At 37.5% G+C, this 19,820-nt stretch overlaps 1 protein-coding gene across 1 annotated transcript in view; it reads right to left on the bottom strand.

Annotated features, from left to right (window-relative positions):
* Positions 1–659: 659 nt before the first annotated feature.
* Positions 660–19,820, bottom strand: part of RPRD1A (regulation of nuclear pre-mRNA domain containing 1A) — a 44,105-nt gene continuing 24,944 nt past the window's right edge. Inside the window, exon 7 of the mRNA XM_042048916.1 lies at positions 660–5,294. Coding sequence (XP_041904850.1) covers positions 5,145–5,294 — 150 coding nt within the window. The 3' untranslated portion in view covers positions 660–5,144. The remainder of the gene's footprint in view (positions 5,295–19,820) is intronic.

The following is a 19,820-nucleotide window of genomic DNA, read 5'->3' as shown; positions in this document are numbered from 1 at the left end:
CACATCAGAGGCTTCTATGTAGACATATATTACACACATTTATGCGTGTCATGCATTCTTCCCTTCAGGACGTTACCTTCCTGTACCTGATTGAACACTGAAGGCTAACTGTTGGCTGCAAAAGACTTGCTGAGCTCCCCTCCAGACCACTGCCAGGCCATGTTAGTGGCTTGTGTTTGAAGAGCTGGAACAACAACTCGAGAGAGGAAAAGCCCTCACTGATTTCAGAGAGGGCAGAACTTCAGCCAGACTTTGTGAAGCAAGAGAAGAAGGTCTCTGTCAAGCACACAGCCCTGCAAAGAGGCATTTGATTATAGAGTGAGAGTTATTTCCCAGCTCACACAAATTCTACTGGGCAATGGCATGTGTATCACTGGCAGTACTTGTGTCATACCACACTGAAAATGTTACAAAGTGTGTTTTAAAGTAACCAGCTCAACTAAATTTACAGTTCTAGAGATAGGACCTCAGACCCTTGAATGCACTGCCTCCTCACTGAAAACTGTCACACAAAATAAGAGTAATAAACCTCAAAATTAGTATCAATCATTTCTTCAGCAGCATCACTATGAGATCTTGGTTGAGTATAAGGAGCAGTTTACATGAAAGCCATTTCCCACCATGAGATTGAGTAGGCAAGCAATGAACATTATCAAAGATGTTTTTACAACAATGTTTTATTAAATATGAAAGAGCGTACATACAGGTGGTATTCTGAGGACATAAATTACACAAGGATTACAGGTTCTGTCAGAAAAGCACAATAATGAAACATCTTTACATTTCAAACTTTTCTTGTTAGCTTTTAACAAATGAGTCTATTTCTGTTGCAAACAAGTAATGAGTGCTATTGAACGTCAGCAAATTCCCACAAAAACATCATGCTTAGGTAGGATACTTTAACTATTGTAAATATGAAATCAGAATTAGATTCCTAAATAACACGATGGAAGAGATTTACTACTTAATCAAGATAAATGACACACTGAAATAGGAGCTGAGACAAAATTGGTCATTCATTAGAAAAAAATTCCACTTCAGACACTATGTTTGAGTCTGCTTTCTTTACTTGCAGGAATAGTCACTGTGATTATATGTAATGAGCAGAACTGGCCTAAGTATTTGTAAATGTCACCATCAAATTTTAGACGTGCTGGTTTTCACTGATTTTCCCACTGAAAAAACCCCACACCCACAGATCTATTTCCTTACATTTCAAAAGGCTCTTCTGCAGAGGGCCAACCAAGCCTATGTATGATTTCCACATCCTCCACGGTCATCTGCACTGCTGGCTACTGTATCCTACAAATGTATTTTGGGTCATCATCGAAGTACCAGACTGAGTTACCACTGATTTGTGAGAGCAGCATTAGTCTGTGCAAGTCCTAACACAATGTCTTTTCTAAACTTCAGGTAAACAGGAATGTAATTTCATCATCATGAAAGCTCTCAGTTTGACACTCGGAAGACTACTCGGATAAAATACATAATAAGCATGTCGTTTGGGTTGTGTTGCTAGGGATTAACAGAGGCGCTTTAATGTATTAATACAAACATTAACAGAGTGAATCAGACAAGCTAATATTACTGCAGGCTGTAGTCTAATTTCCAAAAGAAGCAATGAAACAAAATTTCTAAGAATGGTAATTTTTGTAACTAAGGACTTCACATTTATTTTTAAAACCACAGAAGTGGGGTAGTATTCCTGATATCTTTCAAAACATTCTGCAAAAAACACAGCTTGAGCCTGCAAACACTAGAATATACAAGCAGTCCCAGTGACCTCCAAGGTAAGCATTCTCATATGGCAAAGTGCTGCAGGAATCTCTTTGCTTTTTTTCAGAGAACACTCAATAAAAGTGCAATATAGTGAAGCAAATAATCTAATTATTATGCTTTTATTATTAGATGAAAAATGTTCAGATATTTTACAATTGTGCCTTTTGTAGGGCAGGCATTCTGGTTTGCCTAGAGTCAGACCACATCAGAAGAGGTAAGCAGGGTATATATACCCACACATTTTCTTTCCTGGGGTGGCAACACCCCAAAGCAGTTCTGTGGTGCAATCCCACCTACAGATAAAACATCGTGCTGCCCAGCCTCACAGTTATTTCTGTTTTGACAGAAGCTGACATGTGGTTTGCTTTACCTTTCCACCCAGGCATGTTCTCCTTTTTGTCTCCTCAGCTCCCTACCCTTCCCCGCCCAGCCTCTTTTTCTTCCTGAGATGTCAGAAGTACGTACATTAAGCTTTGGAACCTGAGAATTTGGAGGTATTTTTTGACACTACAGGGCTGCATTTGTACCGTACCATGCTATCTCCTGCTATGCTATTACAGTTACAATATAAATCTCCTAACTACTTGATACCTGATGCCTTTCCCATATAAATAAAAAAACCCCCAACATACCATTCAGCCATTAATATATGACACTTACTATAAGAGTGACCTTTGCCTTTAACAAGTCCTCTTTTCCAAATATTGTGGGATAATTTCCAAAACCCCAGCTATGGAAAACTCCTTGCAGTAAACAATTTCACAGTAATAAAGAAAAATATATCCAGAAAATAACACTCTCTCAAAATTAAAACTTATATACATCAAGAAAAAGTTGAGGTTTCTTCCTCATTCTTTTATCAGTTCTACATTACCTGTAGATAAGCAATGTTATCACTAGGAGTTATGAATAGGAAAACCAAATCCAGTGAAATAAGTGTCATGTCTTTTTTAAAACCTTTGAGAGATCAAGAAAATTCAGCATTCAATTTTATTATTATAACTATTTTCAATTCAGGCAGCAAAAGATTGTTTAAGCTTAGTTCCCTATGATTCTGAGTATCCAAGACAGATCTTTGAGCGCAGTCAAATAAGCCTTGTCAATGCACTAATAATCACCTCTGGGCATAAATTAAGTTTTCAATGGATGGAATTCAACCATGAACATACTATTTATACTTCTTGTTTTATGATTTGTTTTGTAATTTTTAATAGATTAAACTGGTTTAATATTTATCACAAATTTGGTGCTATTCTTTAGCAAAACTGAGCTTTAACTGCAACTGCAATGCACATACATGTGTGTAAGAATTTATGGGATGAGTTTAACGTACTAGAGCAGACATATTTAAAACATTAAAATTGTATCAGAACATTTTCTTATCAAGAATCTACACTGAAAAGATGCCAATAAGTGTTACTTAATTTTGCATATTACACTTAAACGAAAGGAACTAAATCCTCTGGATTCAATATAGTCAGCTCTTTTTTTTCCTATGGAGTGGAAAATTGCCACTTGAAACTTAAAAATCTTTGGGCAGCTAGTGAGTTCTGATGAACTATTTTGAGCACTCCTACTTGTCAGTCAGAATTTTTTTTAGGAAATCAGTATTCTACACTGCATGCTATGGACTGCTATGTCAACAGCTTGTATTTTTATCTTTCCAGGTTTTTTCCCTACTTAACTGAGGTCTAATTCATGGCGACTTCCACAAGAAGAGATAAGTGGACTGAGATGCTTATGTCCAAGTGTATCTATTTTAAAAAGAATGATTATTCTCCATTCACATCCTACAAGTACTCTAGTGATTAGCCCTGTAGAAGCCAGTAACAAGTGACAGATAACTATCTTCAACAATTTTACTCCAGGACGATTTTGAATTTTGAAAAAAAGAACAGCTTTTTGTAAAAAATTTGCTTTCATGTGAGGTCTATAAACTTGTAAACTGTGAACTTAACTGGTACAAGACAATGCCCAACAAGTGCAAAACCATGAACAAAATGCAATCATGAAATACTCCTATGATATAGCCAACTCAAAACACTTGCAGCCCAGGTTTTTAAGGTAATCTAAATGCCAAACGTACAGGTAGGCATTTTTAAAATCACTCAACGATTACATGGCTCATTCCAATGGATTGAAAAGCCTAAACTTTCTGCCAATGTGCTAAATGCCTGTCTGTACCTTTAACTTTTTAAGTGAACTTAAAAGCTGATGCACAGTATGGAAAACAAGGATTCTTCACAAATTCAGCTGTTTCCAGACAAATACCACATTTATGCCATGCAACAGTTTTTAACTGGGCAATAATTTTCTGCTGTTTGACTTATCTGAACAGTCTGAACTGTATCCTCCTGTTGTGTGAGAAAAAAGACAATCGAGATCTAGAAATATTTGCTGGAGCAGGTGAAGGTGGGGAGGTGGTAGTCCATGCTGGCCTCCAGGGTTTCTCAGTGGAAGAGGATGTGCAGTACAGCTAAACCATCATCTTGCTGCATGTATGGATGGTACATTATCAAACTTTAATAATGGGCACTTAGCAATTGAGACAGTTTAGAGAATGACCTTTCAATTTAATTAAAACTGTAAAATGGCTTCACATTTCTGGGATTAACCTTTTTAGATGGAAACAGATGTTCCAGAAAGGGATTAGATTACAAATGAATGGTCCCTCGATTTAGAAACTAAGCAGCTGTAAAAAGCTACAATTTCAAAACATAATTAAACTGGTCAATTGTACACTTTCTACATGCTGACTTCTAAAGTGTACAAAAATATTGCAGTATTTTGAGTCATTTGAAGATCTGCTCAGTGTAACGTGATTTATATTTTCCAATAGAACATGGGTTATTAGGATTTACTTAAAAAACCCCACATTGTTTTGGGAGTGGGTAATTTAAATGTCATGGACAGTAAGATCACTTTTAACTTTGCATTAAATTGCATCGACCTTCTCGCAAACATAAGCCTGTGATTTCCACATTTCACTTCCTCACTAGCAACGGAAATGTCTCAAGTTAGAATTATGTTTTGATTATATGTTGATTTACATTAAATACAGGGTACATAAGAAAAATCTTAGTATGGTTTTTTACAGGGCACCCAACTAAAATCTTTACAAAAGATAATTATTCATTCTTCAATGTAACAGACACAGATGCCACTTTTATAAATGTACCCTTATGTTCACTCGCCAATAAAATAGTAAACAAATCAACTTTTTAAACGATTTTTTATAAATTATTAAAGTATTTTTACTGACACTCTGCAACAATATACAAAAATAATACTACAAGAGTACCGATCGGTCTGGCCTACCCCTCATTTCACAGAAAAGCAGAGGTTATGGGGGGATGTTCTGCTAATTAATCATCGCTGTAGATGTCTCCTGCAAACGGTAGGTGTACGTGGCTGCCCGTGACGTTGGGAAGTCGAGAGAGATCAGGCAGGTTCTGGATCCGTGACCTGAGTTCTTTCCGTACTTGGGACACTCTGGCTAACTTGCGTTTGTACTCCTGTAATGCAGAAGAATTCAATATGAGGTTCTTTTGCTACTACCATCCCTACTACTCACTGCACTTGACATTTCCCAAATGAAGTATTCCTTCTGCAAGTTAGATCAACAGCCTCTGGAGAACCCAGAGATCTGGGTATTTGGAGGCAGAGGTATCAGCTCTAGCATTTTCCCAGCAACAAACTTCAAAAGCATAGCCATGGGATTATTTTGCTTTGAATTCCAAGAACATAAATGCTAAACAAGGAAGACAATCCCAGCTAACACAACCACAGGCTTTTCTCCATGTAACTAGCAGAACGGGATTATGCTTAAAACTTAATTAAGGATAGTTGATACACATATTCTACTATCAATAACAGAGGCTGGGAGGAAAAACTGACTGACATCAAAGTTGTTACTTTCATCTCATACTGCTGAAATAATAAAAACCAACCAAATACCAATAACCAGGCCTAACTGGCCCCACCAAACTGACCAATGAGAAGTACTTTGTATTAAATTTTATAATAAAAAACCATATTTCCTTGGTACGTTTATGGATTTTACCCTGGGTTTTCAGAAACTTTTTGAATTGGGAACTTAGGATTTCATATTGTATTGGAATACAGGTCAAACCACTCACAATTTCATATTTAATGATTATGAGGCACTTTTCACTTGAAACAACATTATCTGAATAAAGTTTAACACTGTAAATCAGTGTACTAGAATATATTTAGTGGTCACCTATTAAGAACACAAGACATAATGGAGAAGAATACCAGCTTTTATAAAATGAAAACAGTTATTTCAAAATATAATAAGATTATGGTATAATTCACAGGAATATTTAAATTTCAAATACTTGGAAACTGTGGAAAGCAGAAGAAACTAAGCACTAGCAGGCAAAGCAGTGCTTCATGCAAAAATACCACAATTCACAACACATCAAATGTAGATGCTTTCTAGTGTGGCTGCAGGTTTTGCTGCAGCCTGGGAATGGCTGGAAGTAACAACACACAGGTAATCTACAGCTTGGATAATTGGCCCATGGATAACCAAGATCTCATGATTATAACAACTTTCAAATAACAATGGGGGAAAATTCTACATCATCCTGCAACAGTGACAAATATAAACACTTTTATATTTGTTCCAGCAAGTATGAAAACACTGTGCAAAGCACTTTGTGTCTATAAAAGGTAACAATCATGATGTTTATGTATGAGCTCTAGACATAATTTTCAACCATGTTACTATACTGTTAATAACATGGAGTAATAAGGAAGAACAATGAAAAGACCTTTTGGTAGTAGAACCCAATACAGTAGAAAAATATAGTAAAAAACATTAGATAATTGGGACATGATCAAGATTATTGGACAAGGTCCAACACACACTTTAAAAAAGTTCGCAAGTACTAAGGCAGCAGCATGACCTTCTTACCAAGGGCAGTAAGAGAACCATGGGATACCTTAAATTCTTAATGAGAAGGTAATGGGTAGCTAAAAAAAAAATTATCAAATCTTTACATAGAAGAAAGAAAAAAGTGTCCCTGAATTAGGACCATCAATTCCTCAGTATAATTTATATTTCAAAATCAAATATTATATGCAGATTCTTATGAGATACTAAACACAGTGAAAATACTAGAGATACCCAGTCAGTGGAACTGTAAACACTTGGTAACAGTACACAGGGTAAAAGCAGCATTCATTTTAGAATTCTGATGGCCAAAGAAGTCTTACACCTGTGAGTCCCTTGGGCCTACAAAAACCATCACTTGCTCACACTTGTCCAAAATGTTCTCTTCGGTGCAAGTGACTTCAGGACATGGCTGTGGAAATGAAGGTCTGTATCCGACACTGTATCCTTACAGTAATGCCCAAAGGCCACAAATACTGTACTGTTTCGTATCTGATTTTACAGCAGCATCCAGAGGCCTCACTGACCGGACTCCGTGCAAGACTTGTAGTCTTTTGCCAGCACATAAAAGGCCAATCACAGGCATTTTCACTATGCATTTTAGCCCAAGTTGCAGAGACTCCTGACTATTATTTTAGGGAATAGATTTTAATGCCAGAGGAAAAGACCAGCTTCAGGTTTCATTGTTTACAAAAACAACCAATTTGGTGCTATACAGAATATTAGTCAACCAGAATCCCTATTTTCAGAAGCAGGATGCCTGGAGACTGATCACTGGGCAATGAGGATATTGAGGAAGATAGGAGATCTGGCCTCCACTGTGAAAGATTTACTACTGTAGAGAAGAGGATGAGCAGAACTGTAAGCAGAATCAATACACTCAAAAGGCCTAAAAAATCATAAAATATACTAACTGTAAAATCCCTCCTGCAGTTAATTCTTGTAAAGATCTGATTCCTGTCCAAGTTTATTCTCTATCAATGAGAAATGTAAAGCAACAAATCAGTATCCCACCATAAGCTTGAAGCCTGAAGCTAGGCAAACACACAGCCACTTAGTGACAGACTCAGCAGCTATATTCTTGCTAGACTTTACTCCAAAACCTGAAATGTGCCTTATATTAGATTGTCAGTTGCTTGACTCCCTTAAAGTTTCCTTTAGCTGATAATAAATCATTTCCATAACAACATTGCATTTCTGACATCCAGCATTTTCCATATAAATTCTGCCTGGGACTTGTTGCCTAGTGACTATCAGCTTGATCAATACTACTAACAGTAGGTTCCTTTTCCTCACTAAAGAAAATGTTCCTCATAAATTCTGTCTCCCACATAAAACAGTCATCTTCCTCTCACCAACATCTCTGGCATAATGCACTCTTGGGAGTCAATTTTTTCCTTAAGCCTTCTCAGAAATAGGAAACTGTGAGAAAATTTGCTCCAAGTTTTTACTGACAAACTAGAGTAAATTTAAAAAAAGTAAGGTTTTATAGTTGATTATATTATTGATGCAGTATAAGGTACAGAATACAGTTTTAATCCAATTTCGGTAATCCAAAGCATATGCGAGATCTGAAACTGCAGGTTAGATGTTCACAGGAATCCTCCCCCACAAGCAGAAAAATTATTCACCTATCCAGAGCACCCCATTTCCCATGACACTCTTGAAACTATTCTAAAAATCACTGGAGATGTCCAGTGTTTATTACCGGTGAGCAAGTTCAAAAGAGGGCTGATTTTCAAGCACAGTGACTCAGCAGTTTTGAGGTATTTTCAAGGCAGCTGCTGTTCACAGTTTGATTCTATTTAAAACCACTAGTCTCTTCTGAAAGGGTTTGCTTGTGTATTTTTGAGGCTGTTATTTCAGTCCTGGCATTACCTAAGTAGTCCTGGACTGCTGGAATACAAGTATTAAGTACTCATTATCAACAGCGCTCACTGTATTTTTACTATTTTATCATAATAGCATGCACATGTACCTATAACCTTTTTCCTCAGCGTGTATGTTGAGAGTGTGACTTAATGAAAGCAGAGGAGCAGGAATTGGGATATCTAGGTGTTATTTCTAATATCATTGCTCCATTAGAAATGCTGGACATTACACAACCAAGTAACAACTTAATCCTATTTTTGACACTTTTAACTGTGGAAATCCTCATGGAGACTTTCAATTTCATTTTCACTATGCTGATTTTAAGGTAAATTTCTAATTATCCTTGTATAAATGAGGCAAGATTTGAGCTACTTACTTCTAAGAGTCAAGGAGAGGTGGAAGCATGCTGCTTTCTTTTGTTACTCTGAGCTCAATTTGCATTTCTTCCTACCTATGGAGAACCTTACTCTTGGGATATATTGGCAACCTGACGTATGGAATTAAAGTCTCTTCAATTTCCCCAGTGGCTTAAGCTAACACTACTTTCAGGCAATATTTTTTTGTATTTCCAGTCAAAAGCAGGTTTATGAGATAATTGGAACTTCTTTTGCTCATTAGACTGCCACCAATTACTACGGTTTCCATTATTTGACAGTGTAGATGAATATTTTGTGAAAGCAATGCTAACAACACATGGATTCAGCACCTAGATTAATAGTGATTCTCTATCAAATCAGTACCAGGCAAAAAAGCAAAATAATTTTTGATTAGACACTACAGAAATCATAAATAATAAAAATGTGGGCAGGTCAAACAGGCTGTGCACTGCAGAGAATATATTCCCTTCCAACTAAAATAGATCTTTATAGAGATGTTCTACAATAGGAAGGTGGGACAGATAAAAAACCTGAAACTTCATGGATATGCTTTCCCTTTATAACATTGATATGACTTTGAACCTTCATCCGATCACCGAGGCTATGGAATGCACCAAAATACTGTGGTAGAAAATGTATAGCAAAGCAAGAATAAAAGGTTTGCAGGAAAGACCAGTATTTAATCTGCATCCTTGTTAGCTACAGAAAGGTAAAGTAGAAATCAATACTTCAATACAGAAAAACAAAACCCAAAAGGCTTAAAAGGCTTTTGCATCCATGGCCTGTATGTACAGAATATTTAAAACTGAGATCTCTGACTTTCTAGGTCCATTCCAGCCTTCAGTTTCAGGTGCAGATGTCAGAGCTGCATCACAGAGAAAAGGCTTCTCCTGCACTGTGTCCAACAGTGCAGAAACTACTAGAAATCTTCAAAGGTCCAGATGAAAGCAAATGTCATGTGATAGCCTGACATCTAGATCCTGAAGTTCAGAATCACAGTATTTGTTTATAGACTCTACCTTGCTAAAATCACATGCCTCACCCAGTCTGGATATTTTTCTGCAAGGAAGACTGACAACTAGACTTACAGGACTCAGATAAGCCTCACTATTACCTTGGAAAACAGATGAGCGGGTTAAATTTGGTGCTGCCTTTAAAAATTTGGTGTGGCTAACATTTGTCAGCAGTATGATTAAAAGATCAACTTATTTACCAGTTTAGGATAAAAAAACCCCTGAAATAACTTTAATTTAAGATACTAAACCAACATCCATAAGCTTCACACACAAGGTAGAAGAACAAATGACAGTTATGACAAGCTTAGGAAAGGACAGACTTGGCTAACTTTCCATTGCACATTACCTACTTCCTAGAAAACAGATTTCTGGAAGAAAGCTTCAACTTTTTAGATATGCTAATATCTAACTGTTTTGCATTTGGTCTTGCCACGTTTTGAACTAAGTAAATAGCACTGAAGCAATCAGCAACTACCTGGTGACTGCTCTGTTTATTCCTTTTTGTTCTATGCACTGCCCCATGCATTACTTACTGTACGCATTATTCTGTGCATAGATTTACTAATATTCTCAGAGGTTTTATAATATCAAGCTTCTCCATTACAAAACACAATTTTTTCTTCAGAGACCTTCTTTGAACTGACAGATGAAAATGAAATGCATCCTCTAATTCTGGGTATCCCATTTTTCTTGGTAGTTACCGTTTCCAAGAACTTAACACTGCAAAGCAAATTTTCTAAATTAAGCTATTAAGTCAATAAAGTATTAGAGACTCCTCAGCTTGTCTGCAAACGAAGCAATAGGAAGCAATGAACTCAGAAGTTTGAAATCCACAAACTAAATTAGTGACCATCTGAGGAAAGTCTGATTATGCGACTTTGTCTACCATCAACTGTTATGCTGTGGTACAGACTGGAATACACTGCAGACCTTCAAATCACAAATTCCTCACTGGTATAGTAGCAGACAGGAACAAAGCATTTTATCAGGACATTTCCCATCTGAAGAGTGATTATCAGAAATGCAAAGTCCTTCACAGTGGCCACAAATTATTCTTCCCATTTCTTGAAAATGCAATTTTTGTCCAGCTCCTTCCAGCCTAAAGCAGTATCTCAAATCTCATTCATTGCAGCCTTGACTCCTGGTCTCCATCTCCATTCCTGGAACATTGCTCCTAGAACCAACTTTTGTCCAGCAAGGATGTTCAATGCCTCTCACACTCCTATCACAGCTGTATTCAGATACAATACAAATACAACTTGTTTTTGCCTGCCTCTTCCCATTTCTAGCTTTTCTGATTCTGTATCTAAATTTCTCCCTCTCCGATCCTGGTCTCCATTTATCATTCTGTCTATAGTTCTGGTTCTGGTTACACCTGTTTCTCCCCAGTCCTATACTTGGCCTGTTCCTATTCTCCACCTATATAATATCTTCATCAGATCTATTACCTCATACCAGTTTTTGCTTCCATTCTCTTAGTCCAAATGAATTCCAGTTCATTTCAGTCCCACATGATATTACACCCTTCTGGCTGGTCACTCCCTTCTCAGCCAGGTGATCTTCTAGTCCATTCTTTACTGTAATGTCTAGTCCTGGATCTCTTCTTAATCTCCACAGCCTCTGCTGCAAGTTCCATATAAACTTGTTCAAGTTTTGCATTCAAACCCATCACTCCCATCTCCCCATTACTTAAGACTCATGGGAGCCATGGACAACCCACCCATGGAAGAAGTTATTTGTTCTCACATCACAAAGAGCAAGTGGCCAAGCAGCTCATGATCAGCCTAGAGAACAACTGTACATGGTTGCAATTGCAGAAGTCTACTTTAGCAAAAGCTGGAAAACTCTAACAGAGATTTTCACAGAAGTTAGCAATGTTTTAAGTAATCGCTGATGAGCATATTAAAAGTAAGATTTTTCCAAGGGCTTGTAATTTCATTACATTGAGGCTCATTTTCATTAGTACATGAAAATGCATGTCCCCTTAGAAAAAAGGATTTCCCCATTTCATAATAATTTGAGAAAGAACATAAATTACTTAATCTCAAAGGTAATTTTTAAACATTTTTTTATTATAAACTTGTCCTTAGCCTTTCTGTTGAAGACTGTGTTGCCAAAAAGTTGCTCAGTGTTTGGAAAAGTAGAAGAAAAGAAAACAGGACTTGCAAGCCTTCAGGGAGGTGGTGGAGTCTCCATCCCTGGAAGCATTCAAGAGGCACCTGGATCTGATAGTGGGTGATGTGGTTTAGGGGTTACAGTGGTAGTGGTTGGGTGGACGGTTGGGCTGGATGGTCTTGAAGGTCTCTTCCAATCCTGACAATTCTACAAGTGAGCTTAATTAGCAGGGATATTACTAGGCTGACTTATATTTATCTCCCCATAATCATAAAAGGTCGGGGGTGATGAAGAGTAATTTATAAAATAAATTACTATATACAGACATTGATTTAATTAGACAATCTCTATGGGAATATGATTTAATTTAAAGCATTCCAGGATGGCAGATATGAGCAGCAGCTGAAATAAAAGATGCCTGCCTGAAGTTAAGCTTGGTCTCCTTGTGTTTCATTATCTGATACAGCATTTATTTAGCCATTGTAATAAACTCAAAGCTATACACTTCCAAGAGATGCTTAAATTATACTGAATTCTTAAGTTTCAAATACTGGCTGACAGAACGAAGCTTTGGAGAACTTTTGATGATAAGTAATCAAGTACTTCAGAACAATTCTGAGCAATTTTGCTCACATACGGAAGTTGCTACTCCATACAGACACACAAAGGATAAAGCAGAACAGTTTTGAAAATAAGAAAATAAAAGAATTTTAATGGCTAGAATCTTATAGATAGCTTCTTGAAGTTTCACCTACTCACAAATGATCTACAGGAAATCCAAATTAAAGGGTATCAGTGTTTAATTTTAGAAGAATGTAAAACTACTGAAAAATTTGGATGGTCTATTAGAAAAGCATGCTTTCAACAATGCATTTACAAACAGTTGTGTAAAGTCTTCAGGCTCAAATATTTACTGTACTTAACAGATGAACTGTAAAAATTGTGTGTCAGACATGCATTCCTCATTTCATGCATCCCTTGCCTGTAGGTCATTACAACAGTCTCCGATCCAACTTCAGATTTCGCATGTGCAACTCATCTTTCTCAACCTAATTCTGTTAAGTGTTGAACCACAAAAATGTGGACTGCAAAAAGCATTATTTAGCAGACACAAATGGACATTTTAAAGTATGAAACTGCTGTAAAGCCAAGATTACATGTACTTATTTTAAAGATGAAAGTGACTCTGAGAATGAAAGTTAACACTGCAGGTCACTAGGTAGGGATTTATCTATTGCTAGCCAGGTTACAACTTTCCCAGATCTTCTTCCTTTGTCAAAGACAGATGTACATAATGTAGAACATAAAACCTAGTTTTATTGTAACAAGGCTAAGCACTAGTGGCAGTCTAATCCAAGCAGCAGAGATCTTAAACCTAGGTAACATATATATTGCAAACGCAGTATAGAACCACTCCGTGCTAACCTGTGGGTTAAGAAAGAAAGAAAATGAGAACTGTTTTATTCAAAGCATTCTAGTGACCTGTATTAGCTTTATTCAGGGTGAAATAAATAAAGGCAATGCAGATACAGGACCCCAAATTTCTGCTCCAGGTGAGCACACACTGGTGACCTTGTTCATTTAAATCATCTATCAGTGTAGGGTCTATCTGCACAAAGCTCATCTTGGACATTTTGAAGAAACTCTTCCAACTACTCTTTTTTTTAATGATTCATGTCTGTCTTTTCCAAGTTCATTAATTATTCCTATCCAGCCCAAAGAAAGCTGCGAAAGACAGCCACCTTACAATTTCAGAACAGTCTCACTTAAAGAGAACGTGGTTTTTGAAGATTTTTTAAAGAATAGTTCTCAAAAGAGGTCAAGAAATGCTGTGGGCCATCCAATATGTGTACACGCTAATGAATTTTATCAGCTAGACAGTTTCACATTACACTTGTCAACTCATTCTCACAGTTTCATTAAGTAGGTTGAACCACCCATTTTAGATACACGGATTCTCAAGAGGAGCATTAAGTTACAGCTCAAAGATAAGTATTCACAAGCCTGATTTGCTTAATGATAGCTGAATATGCTCAGTGTCAACTGAGAATTGAAACTATAGTTTACATGACTAACGATAATAATTCTGTAAGACAAACTGTTGATATGCTACATAGTGATTTTTGTGTTTTTCTCTCATTTTGTGTGAAATAGATACTTCAAATGCAGTGTTCAGGAACAGGGATGGGAACATAAGAAAGGTAAAGTTGGAAAGGAGAACTATACAGCAGCAGTAGATACTCTAATTCACTTGCCCCTCATATGCCCTGTGGGAATACCTCCAGTGAAAACTCTACTATGCATGAAGCAAGCAAACAACTGCACCTCTCCCATGACCAACAAGAGAGAATCATAATCTAAATTTTCGAAAAATGTGCATAGATACAAATTCTATAATTTAAAGAATTATAGAGAAAAGTGCTTTTAAAAAAAGTGCTTACTCTCAAGCTTTAGTATTAAAACAGTGTGACTAGAAAAACTTGCCTTAACAAAGTGGTACCAACAGAGAGCACTGAACAATTCCAAGAAAAATTCATAATGAAAAAGTCCCTTATCAATCAACCAATTTCAGGCAGCAAATTTGGCACGCCCACATGTTTTTTACATTATTTACCCAATTCCAAATTGCTCAAATAGCTGGTTTTATTTTATAGTAAGAAAGGTGTTAAAAGAGGTTGTCAGGGAAGAAATTATGAGCAACCAGAGGAAAAAAAAGGTCTAGAGAGAAAGCAGAACATAGAACAAGTAAACAACATTAAAAAGAACACGGAAGACATTTGCAGTGTTTTTCTCAACTTTTCTTTCCCATTATGAACTATTTTGCTCCCAAAACCCTACAGATTGCAATAACCCTACTAATGTACATCTTTCTGTGATCTACTGATAAAACATGTATCAGGAGTTAGCAATCACGGAATTACAGAAAATGCTGAGTTGGAAAGGACCCACAGGGATCACTGAGTCCAACTCCTGCCCCTGCATAGGGCCACCCCAAGAGTCACACCATGTCCTGAGAGTATTGTCCAAACACATCTTGTACTCATTAGGCTTGGTGCTGTGACATCATTTCAATCTAAAATGTCTTAGCTTTTAAAAGCATCTTTCATGCATTCAAGTCATCTATACTTTACTAAAATGATCTTTAAAATCATTATCCTGATTTATATAGAGCTCTAGGAGTATCTGTGGGGTTTTCCATTTTGTATGTCTATATTCCTATCCAATTGTGGATGAAATGACCTTGGAAGATCAGGTCATGAGGCAAACACAGTAAGTTAAATGTTGTTACAGTAATTTACTACTAAGATATTTACAAACAAAATCATGAGTAATTCAGTAGACGTGTTACTGGGGGGAAAAAGCAAATAATGCAAAAAATTCCTTCATCATGTTTACACAGTGTCAAAAGAAATAGAATTATTCAAAGTAGTAAATCACTTAAATTCCCTTTTTTTGCCATGTGCTTCTTGAATGTCAGAATGCAAGTCACTTGGGTATATTTTCACCAAGTTCATTACCCTGGGTTTCCTGTATGACAGACAGTCCAATCTTCTCTCTTATTCACACTAAATCCACTCTCACAAACTTGATACTGCTTTAAATTTGTACCGAGAGTTCTAGAGAAAACCTCAGCCTCTACTTCCATTTGTACAGCCTAAAATAAGAACCTGTACAACTTCTCATTTAAAAAGTTGGTTTTCCTTACAATGTTTTAGGAAAGCAGGGTTTTAGCAGATTTGATGTCCAAATTGCAAAGTAATGATGTCAATCTCATATCACTGGTGAGCTGCTTCCAATTCCCTCAGAAAACAAGACCTGAAGTAGCAATGGAAACAGCACTCTTGCTGCAGAAAAGGGTTTACCATGGTGGCAAACTGAATTGAATACAAATCCAGTACACAGGGCTAGTATAGCAATTTAAGAACTTTTTTATTAATTGTCTATCCCTACTTGCTCAATAAACCTTTAAGGCTGGTCTCTCCATAGACTCATGCTTCCAGCAGGTCTGAACCTGCAGCTCATGCTCAGGCAAGAACTGGACTGACTAGCTGGCACAGCAAAACCCGCCCGCCAGGACCTGTTTTAAGATTTCTGGTGGGCTGGGCATGATCTGTGGCAGGCTAGAGTGTCTGTTTATGAAGAACTACACAAATGCCCTCTGGGCATATGTTTCCAGCCTGCCATGAGGTAGATGGATTGAGTAACAGACCTGAGTGTGCCACCTTTCCGTCACTCTGCAGTGCAATGTCATGCAAAGCAGCAACATTTCCCCATGTAGGGCAGGAAACGTGACAACGAACAGCACTAAATCCAAGGTACACATGGTAAATTACTTATGATTTGGCCATGACTTACAATAAAATATAAAGACTCGCACCCAAACTTAAGATACCATCTTAAAGAGTAACCATACAACTCACCATGCATTCCAAATTTTTAGATTTTTTTTTTAAGGGCTTGCCTTGCAAAGTAAAAGGCAGTTTCTCTGTTGACACCCCTCAAACCAAAGCTAGCCAGGCACCACAAGCTGGAGGGCTCAACAGCCCAAATGAGTCCCTCAGTGACTCTCAGCCATCTCTAGCAGGTCTTTGATGGTGCAATAGCATAGCAAGAGGAGCCCCTACTGAGAGGGCAAGTACCTGCTGATGGTGCAGAGAGGACACATCTGTCGTCCACTTTCACAGCAAAAGAACAAAATCATGTTTTTGCCGCTGTTGAGGGCAAGTGACTTGCTCACAGCTACGTTATCAAGAAGAGTCAAGACCACAGGACCAAATAAAACCAGCAAAAAAACCCTCCTCACAGTCATTCATGTGTAGGTGGAAAGCTGCAACTGTGTAGGGCATATTTCATTATGTTTCCAAATGAACTGAAATTTGGAGGAGGAAGTTCATTGTGCAGCATGGCAAAAGCTGTGTGATATTACATAAAAGCAGACTAGGTACCCCAATGTTGGAAGAAAAACCATTTTCAATCACTCGTGTGCCATGAAAAAAGGAGCAACATGCTTTAACAAGTACATCTGTATGCAGCAGCATAAGAAAAAGCTTGTCTGCCATTAAACATTTTGAGGGACACGAAGAACATGTCTCCTGAGGAAATTATTTCAGGGAGACTCTGGACCCCACAGCATTCTCAGAATTGCAGAGTATCCCTTCCTCCCACTGCAGCACTAACTCCCACTGCCTACTGACCCTCACACAGTTTGTCTGTGTGCATGTTTTTCATGAGTAGCTTTGCTTTTACTGGAGGTCTAAGGAAATTCAGTATTTTCTAGCAATCTCCTACTGAAACTCGGGCACTAGCTCACACGGAGAATATGCTCTAGATTTTGAATCATAGAATACAATAATGCTTTCTTAAATTAGAAAATAGATATTTAAATGGTAAGCCTTTATGAATTACTTTGAAATATGCAAATCTGGAGTTTGTGCTCACCATTTTGTAACTGAAGATTGTAAAACCTACATTACGAACATCAGTCTTTATTACTCCTGGTATTTTTAAGAGTAGCTTCTGTAAACTCTCTTGCTCTTTTAGTTATATACCTAACTGGATGATAGCTATTCAGACTCCAGAAGACAATGAATACTTTCAGGCAAATCCAAACCTGAAGCTGAAGTGACCAAGATTATTCTACAGCCCATGTATGGATTTACGATCAGAAGCCTAAGAATTATTGCTTACTATTTCACAGAAACACAAGGTTGAAACCTACAGCTGCCATTGAGCATGTACACTTTTTCTGATCATGCTGCATGAGAACATTAATTTTCCATTGAGTACAGCAGCTACTATTCAACATGGCTTCAACAGTTTGGGGCTAGAATATTTGCCGAGCTGTACACGCACACACAGAGCGCAGAGGACATGAACGGAGTGAGATGTTCCTAGTCAGCAGTGACAGGAATCTTCTCTATCTTAAACTGTTAGATTTGAAAAAAAAAAAATTGCTAGTAATATTTTTGTGGTTTACATATGGATCAACACAATAATTTTCAACTGGTTTAAAAGCAGTTGCATGATCCAGTATTAGTAACACTGATTAGCCAAATAATAAAGCAGCATCCTTCTAGGACTCAAGGACTAAGCACAAAGCGTAACAACTCTACTGGAGTGTGGACTGGGAAAAAAGGAAGATCTTGGTCTTCCAGAAAACTGGCCTGGATTCCTCTCTTTGCATAAGGCAGAAGACACTAATCAGCCGTAAGATAAAGAAGTTTCAGGGTGCTCCTTTCTAGAAATGCTGAGAGCATGGGTATAAAGCAGCTGTAGAAGACTGCACATTAAATTTTCAATGACATTTGGATGACTTCAATCTACATGCACTGCAGCAAGGGAATGCATTAACAAGCCATATAAATTACAGGTGAGAAGCTAGCCAGGAAACCAAAGGAGCAGTGTTTTAAAGACTACTGTCTGAAGCATAGCCTAGTCATGTTAAATTTCTTGCTGCTGTGTTCTAAGACAGCACTATCGTACAAGAAGAAATCCAGAAAAGCAGGAATTGCTGGTTCTTAAGAAGAAGGTGTTGTCTGAAAAAGCTCAGGCAGGTTCTCAAAACCAAACCTGTATGTAGTGACTGTACCTTCTGCTTTGGGTGTGCGCCTGCATCACTACTTTATTCCACAATCTTTCAGCCTGAGGATAAAAGTCTTTGAGGTAACATTGACTGAGCAAGAATGTTTGATTTCTTCCACAGGTAAGGTTATAAATAGGGATTTTCCATTCCTTCATCTTCAGATGAACTAAGCACAGTAGTTGTGTTATCACAAGAGAGCAAACAACAGGTATACACACAGACAGAATTGAATTCTCTCTACAGAGGTTGCATCTAACATCATCCTATGCCAAATGATGTGTTTCTCTACTGGAAATGGCACTCTATTCACTACATGACCTGTGACAGCAAATACAAGAAATGTCTGGCTTTCAAGATGACATGCTAAATTGTTTTGTTTAAACAGTCAGTGTATACAATGCTAATTACAGTGGTACAGCTCCTAGATTTAAATACTCTAAAACTAAAGACTGTTTGATGTCCCACCATTTTAAAAAACAACAGCAGCAACAAAAATCACCACAACAGAAGTTGTGTCAGCAGAAGAAAGAAAATGAGGAAAGAGGAAACCATGATCTACTGGCACTCATCCAGCATCTCTCACACTGGTTATTATGGAATCATAGATGAGTAAGACTAAACAGGTATGTCTGGAAGCTATGTGCTGAGTATCAATTTAAAAAAAACCCTGATTTCCTCTGGATGACAAATACTCCAAAATAAAGTTGATGATGGCACAGCTTGCCAAATTTAGCTATCGAATATGCTGGCCTTTTGAGCTACCACCTTTTGCCCATGGTTCACTACAGCTGAAGGATGTCAATTACCTGCATTAGAAAACAGGTAACTTAAGATGGAAAATTTCATGTTTCTAGAACATATCTAGAATGTAAGCTGGGCTTCACCTTGATTCTCTGAAATCTTGGGCAATGAAAAGCACCAGCTTTCACTGTTGAGTCTGGATGTGTAGGACAGCAAAGACAAGGTGGAGGGATGCAAAGAAAAAGGAGATTCTCTATGAATGCAATGCTCTCAGTGGTCTCTTAGTGACCATGGTTTGAGGAGAATGCAGAATAAATGATAGTGCACAAAAAAAGAAATAAAGCAATGGGTCATTATATATAGCAAATAGGGATGTGATGCAGAAAATGACTGATTTCATATCTACTGCCTTTGCA

This window comes from Corvus kubaryi, unplaced genomic scaffold (assembly GCF_017639235.1).
Source record: "Corvus kubaryi isolate FWS band 111438036 unplaced genomic scaffold, C.kubaryi_AGA036_p1.0 68, whole genome shotgun sequence".
NCBI lineage: Eukaryota > Metazoa > Chordata > Aves > Passeriformes > Corvidae > Corvus > Corvus kubaryi.
Note: the sequence above shows the minus strand (reverse complement) of the source record. Positions and strands in the feature narration are given on the sequence as shown.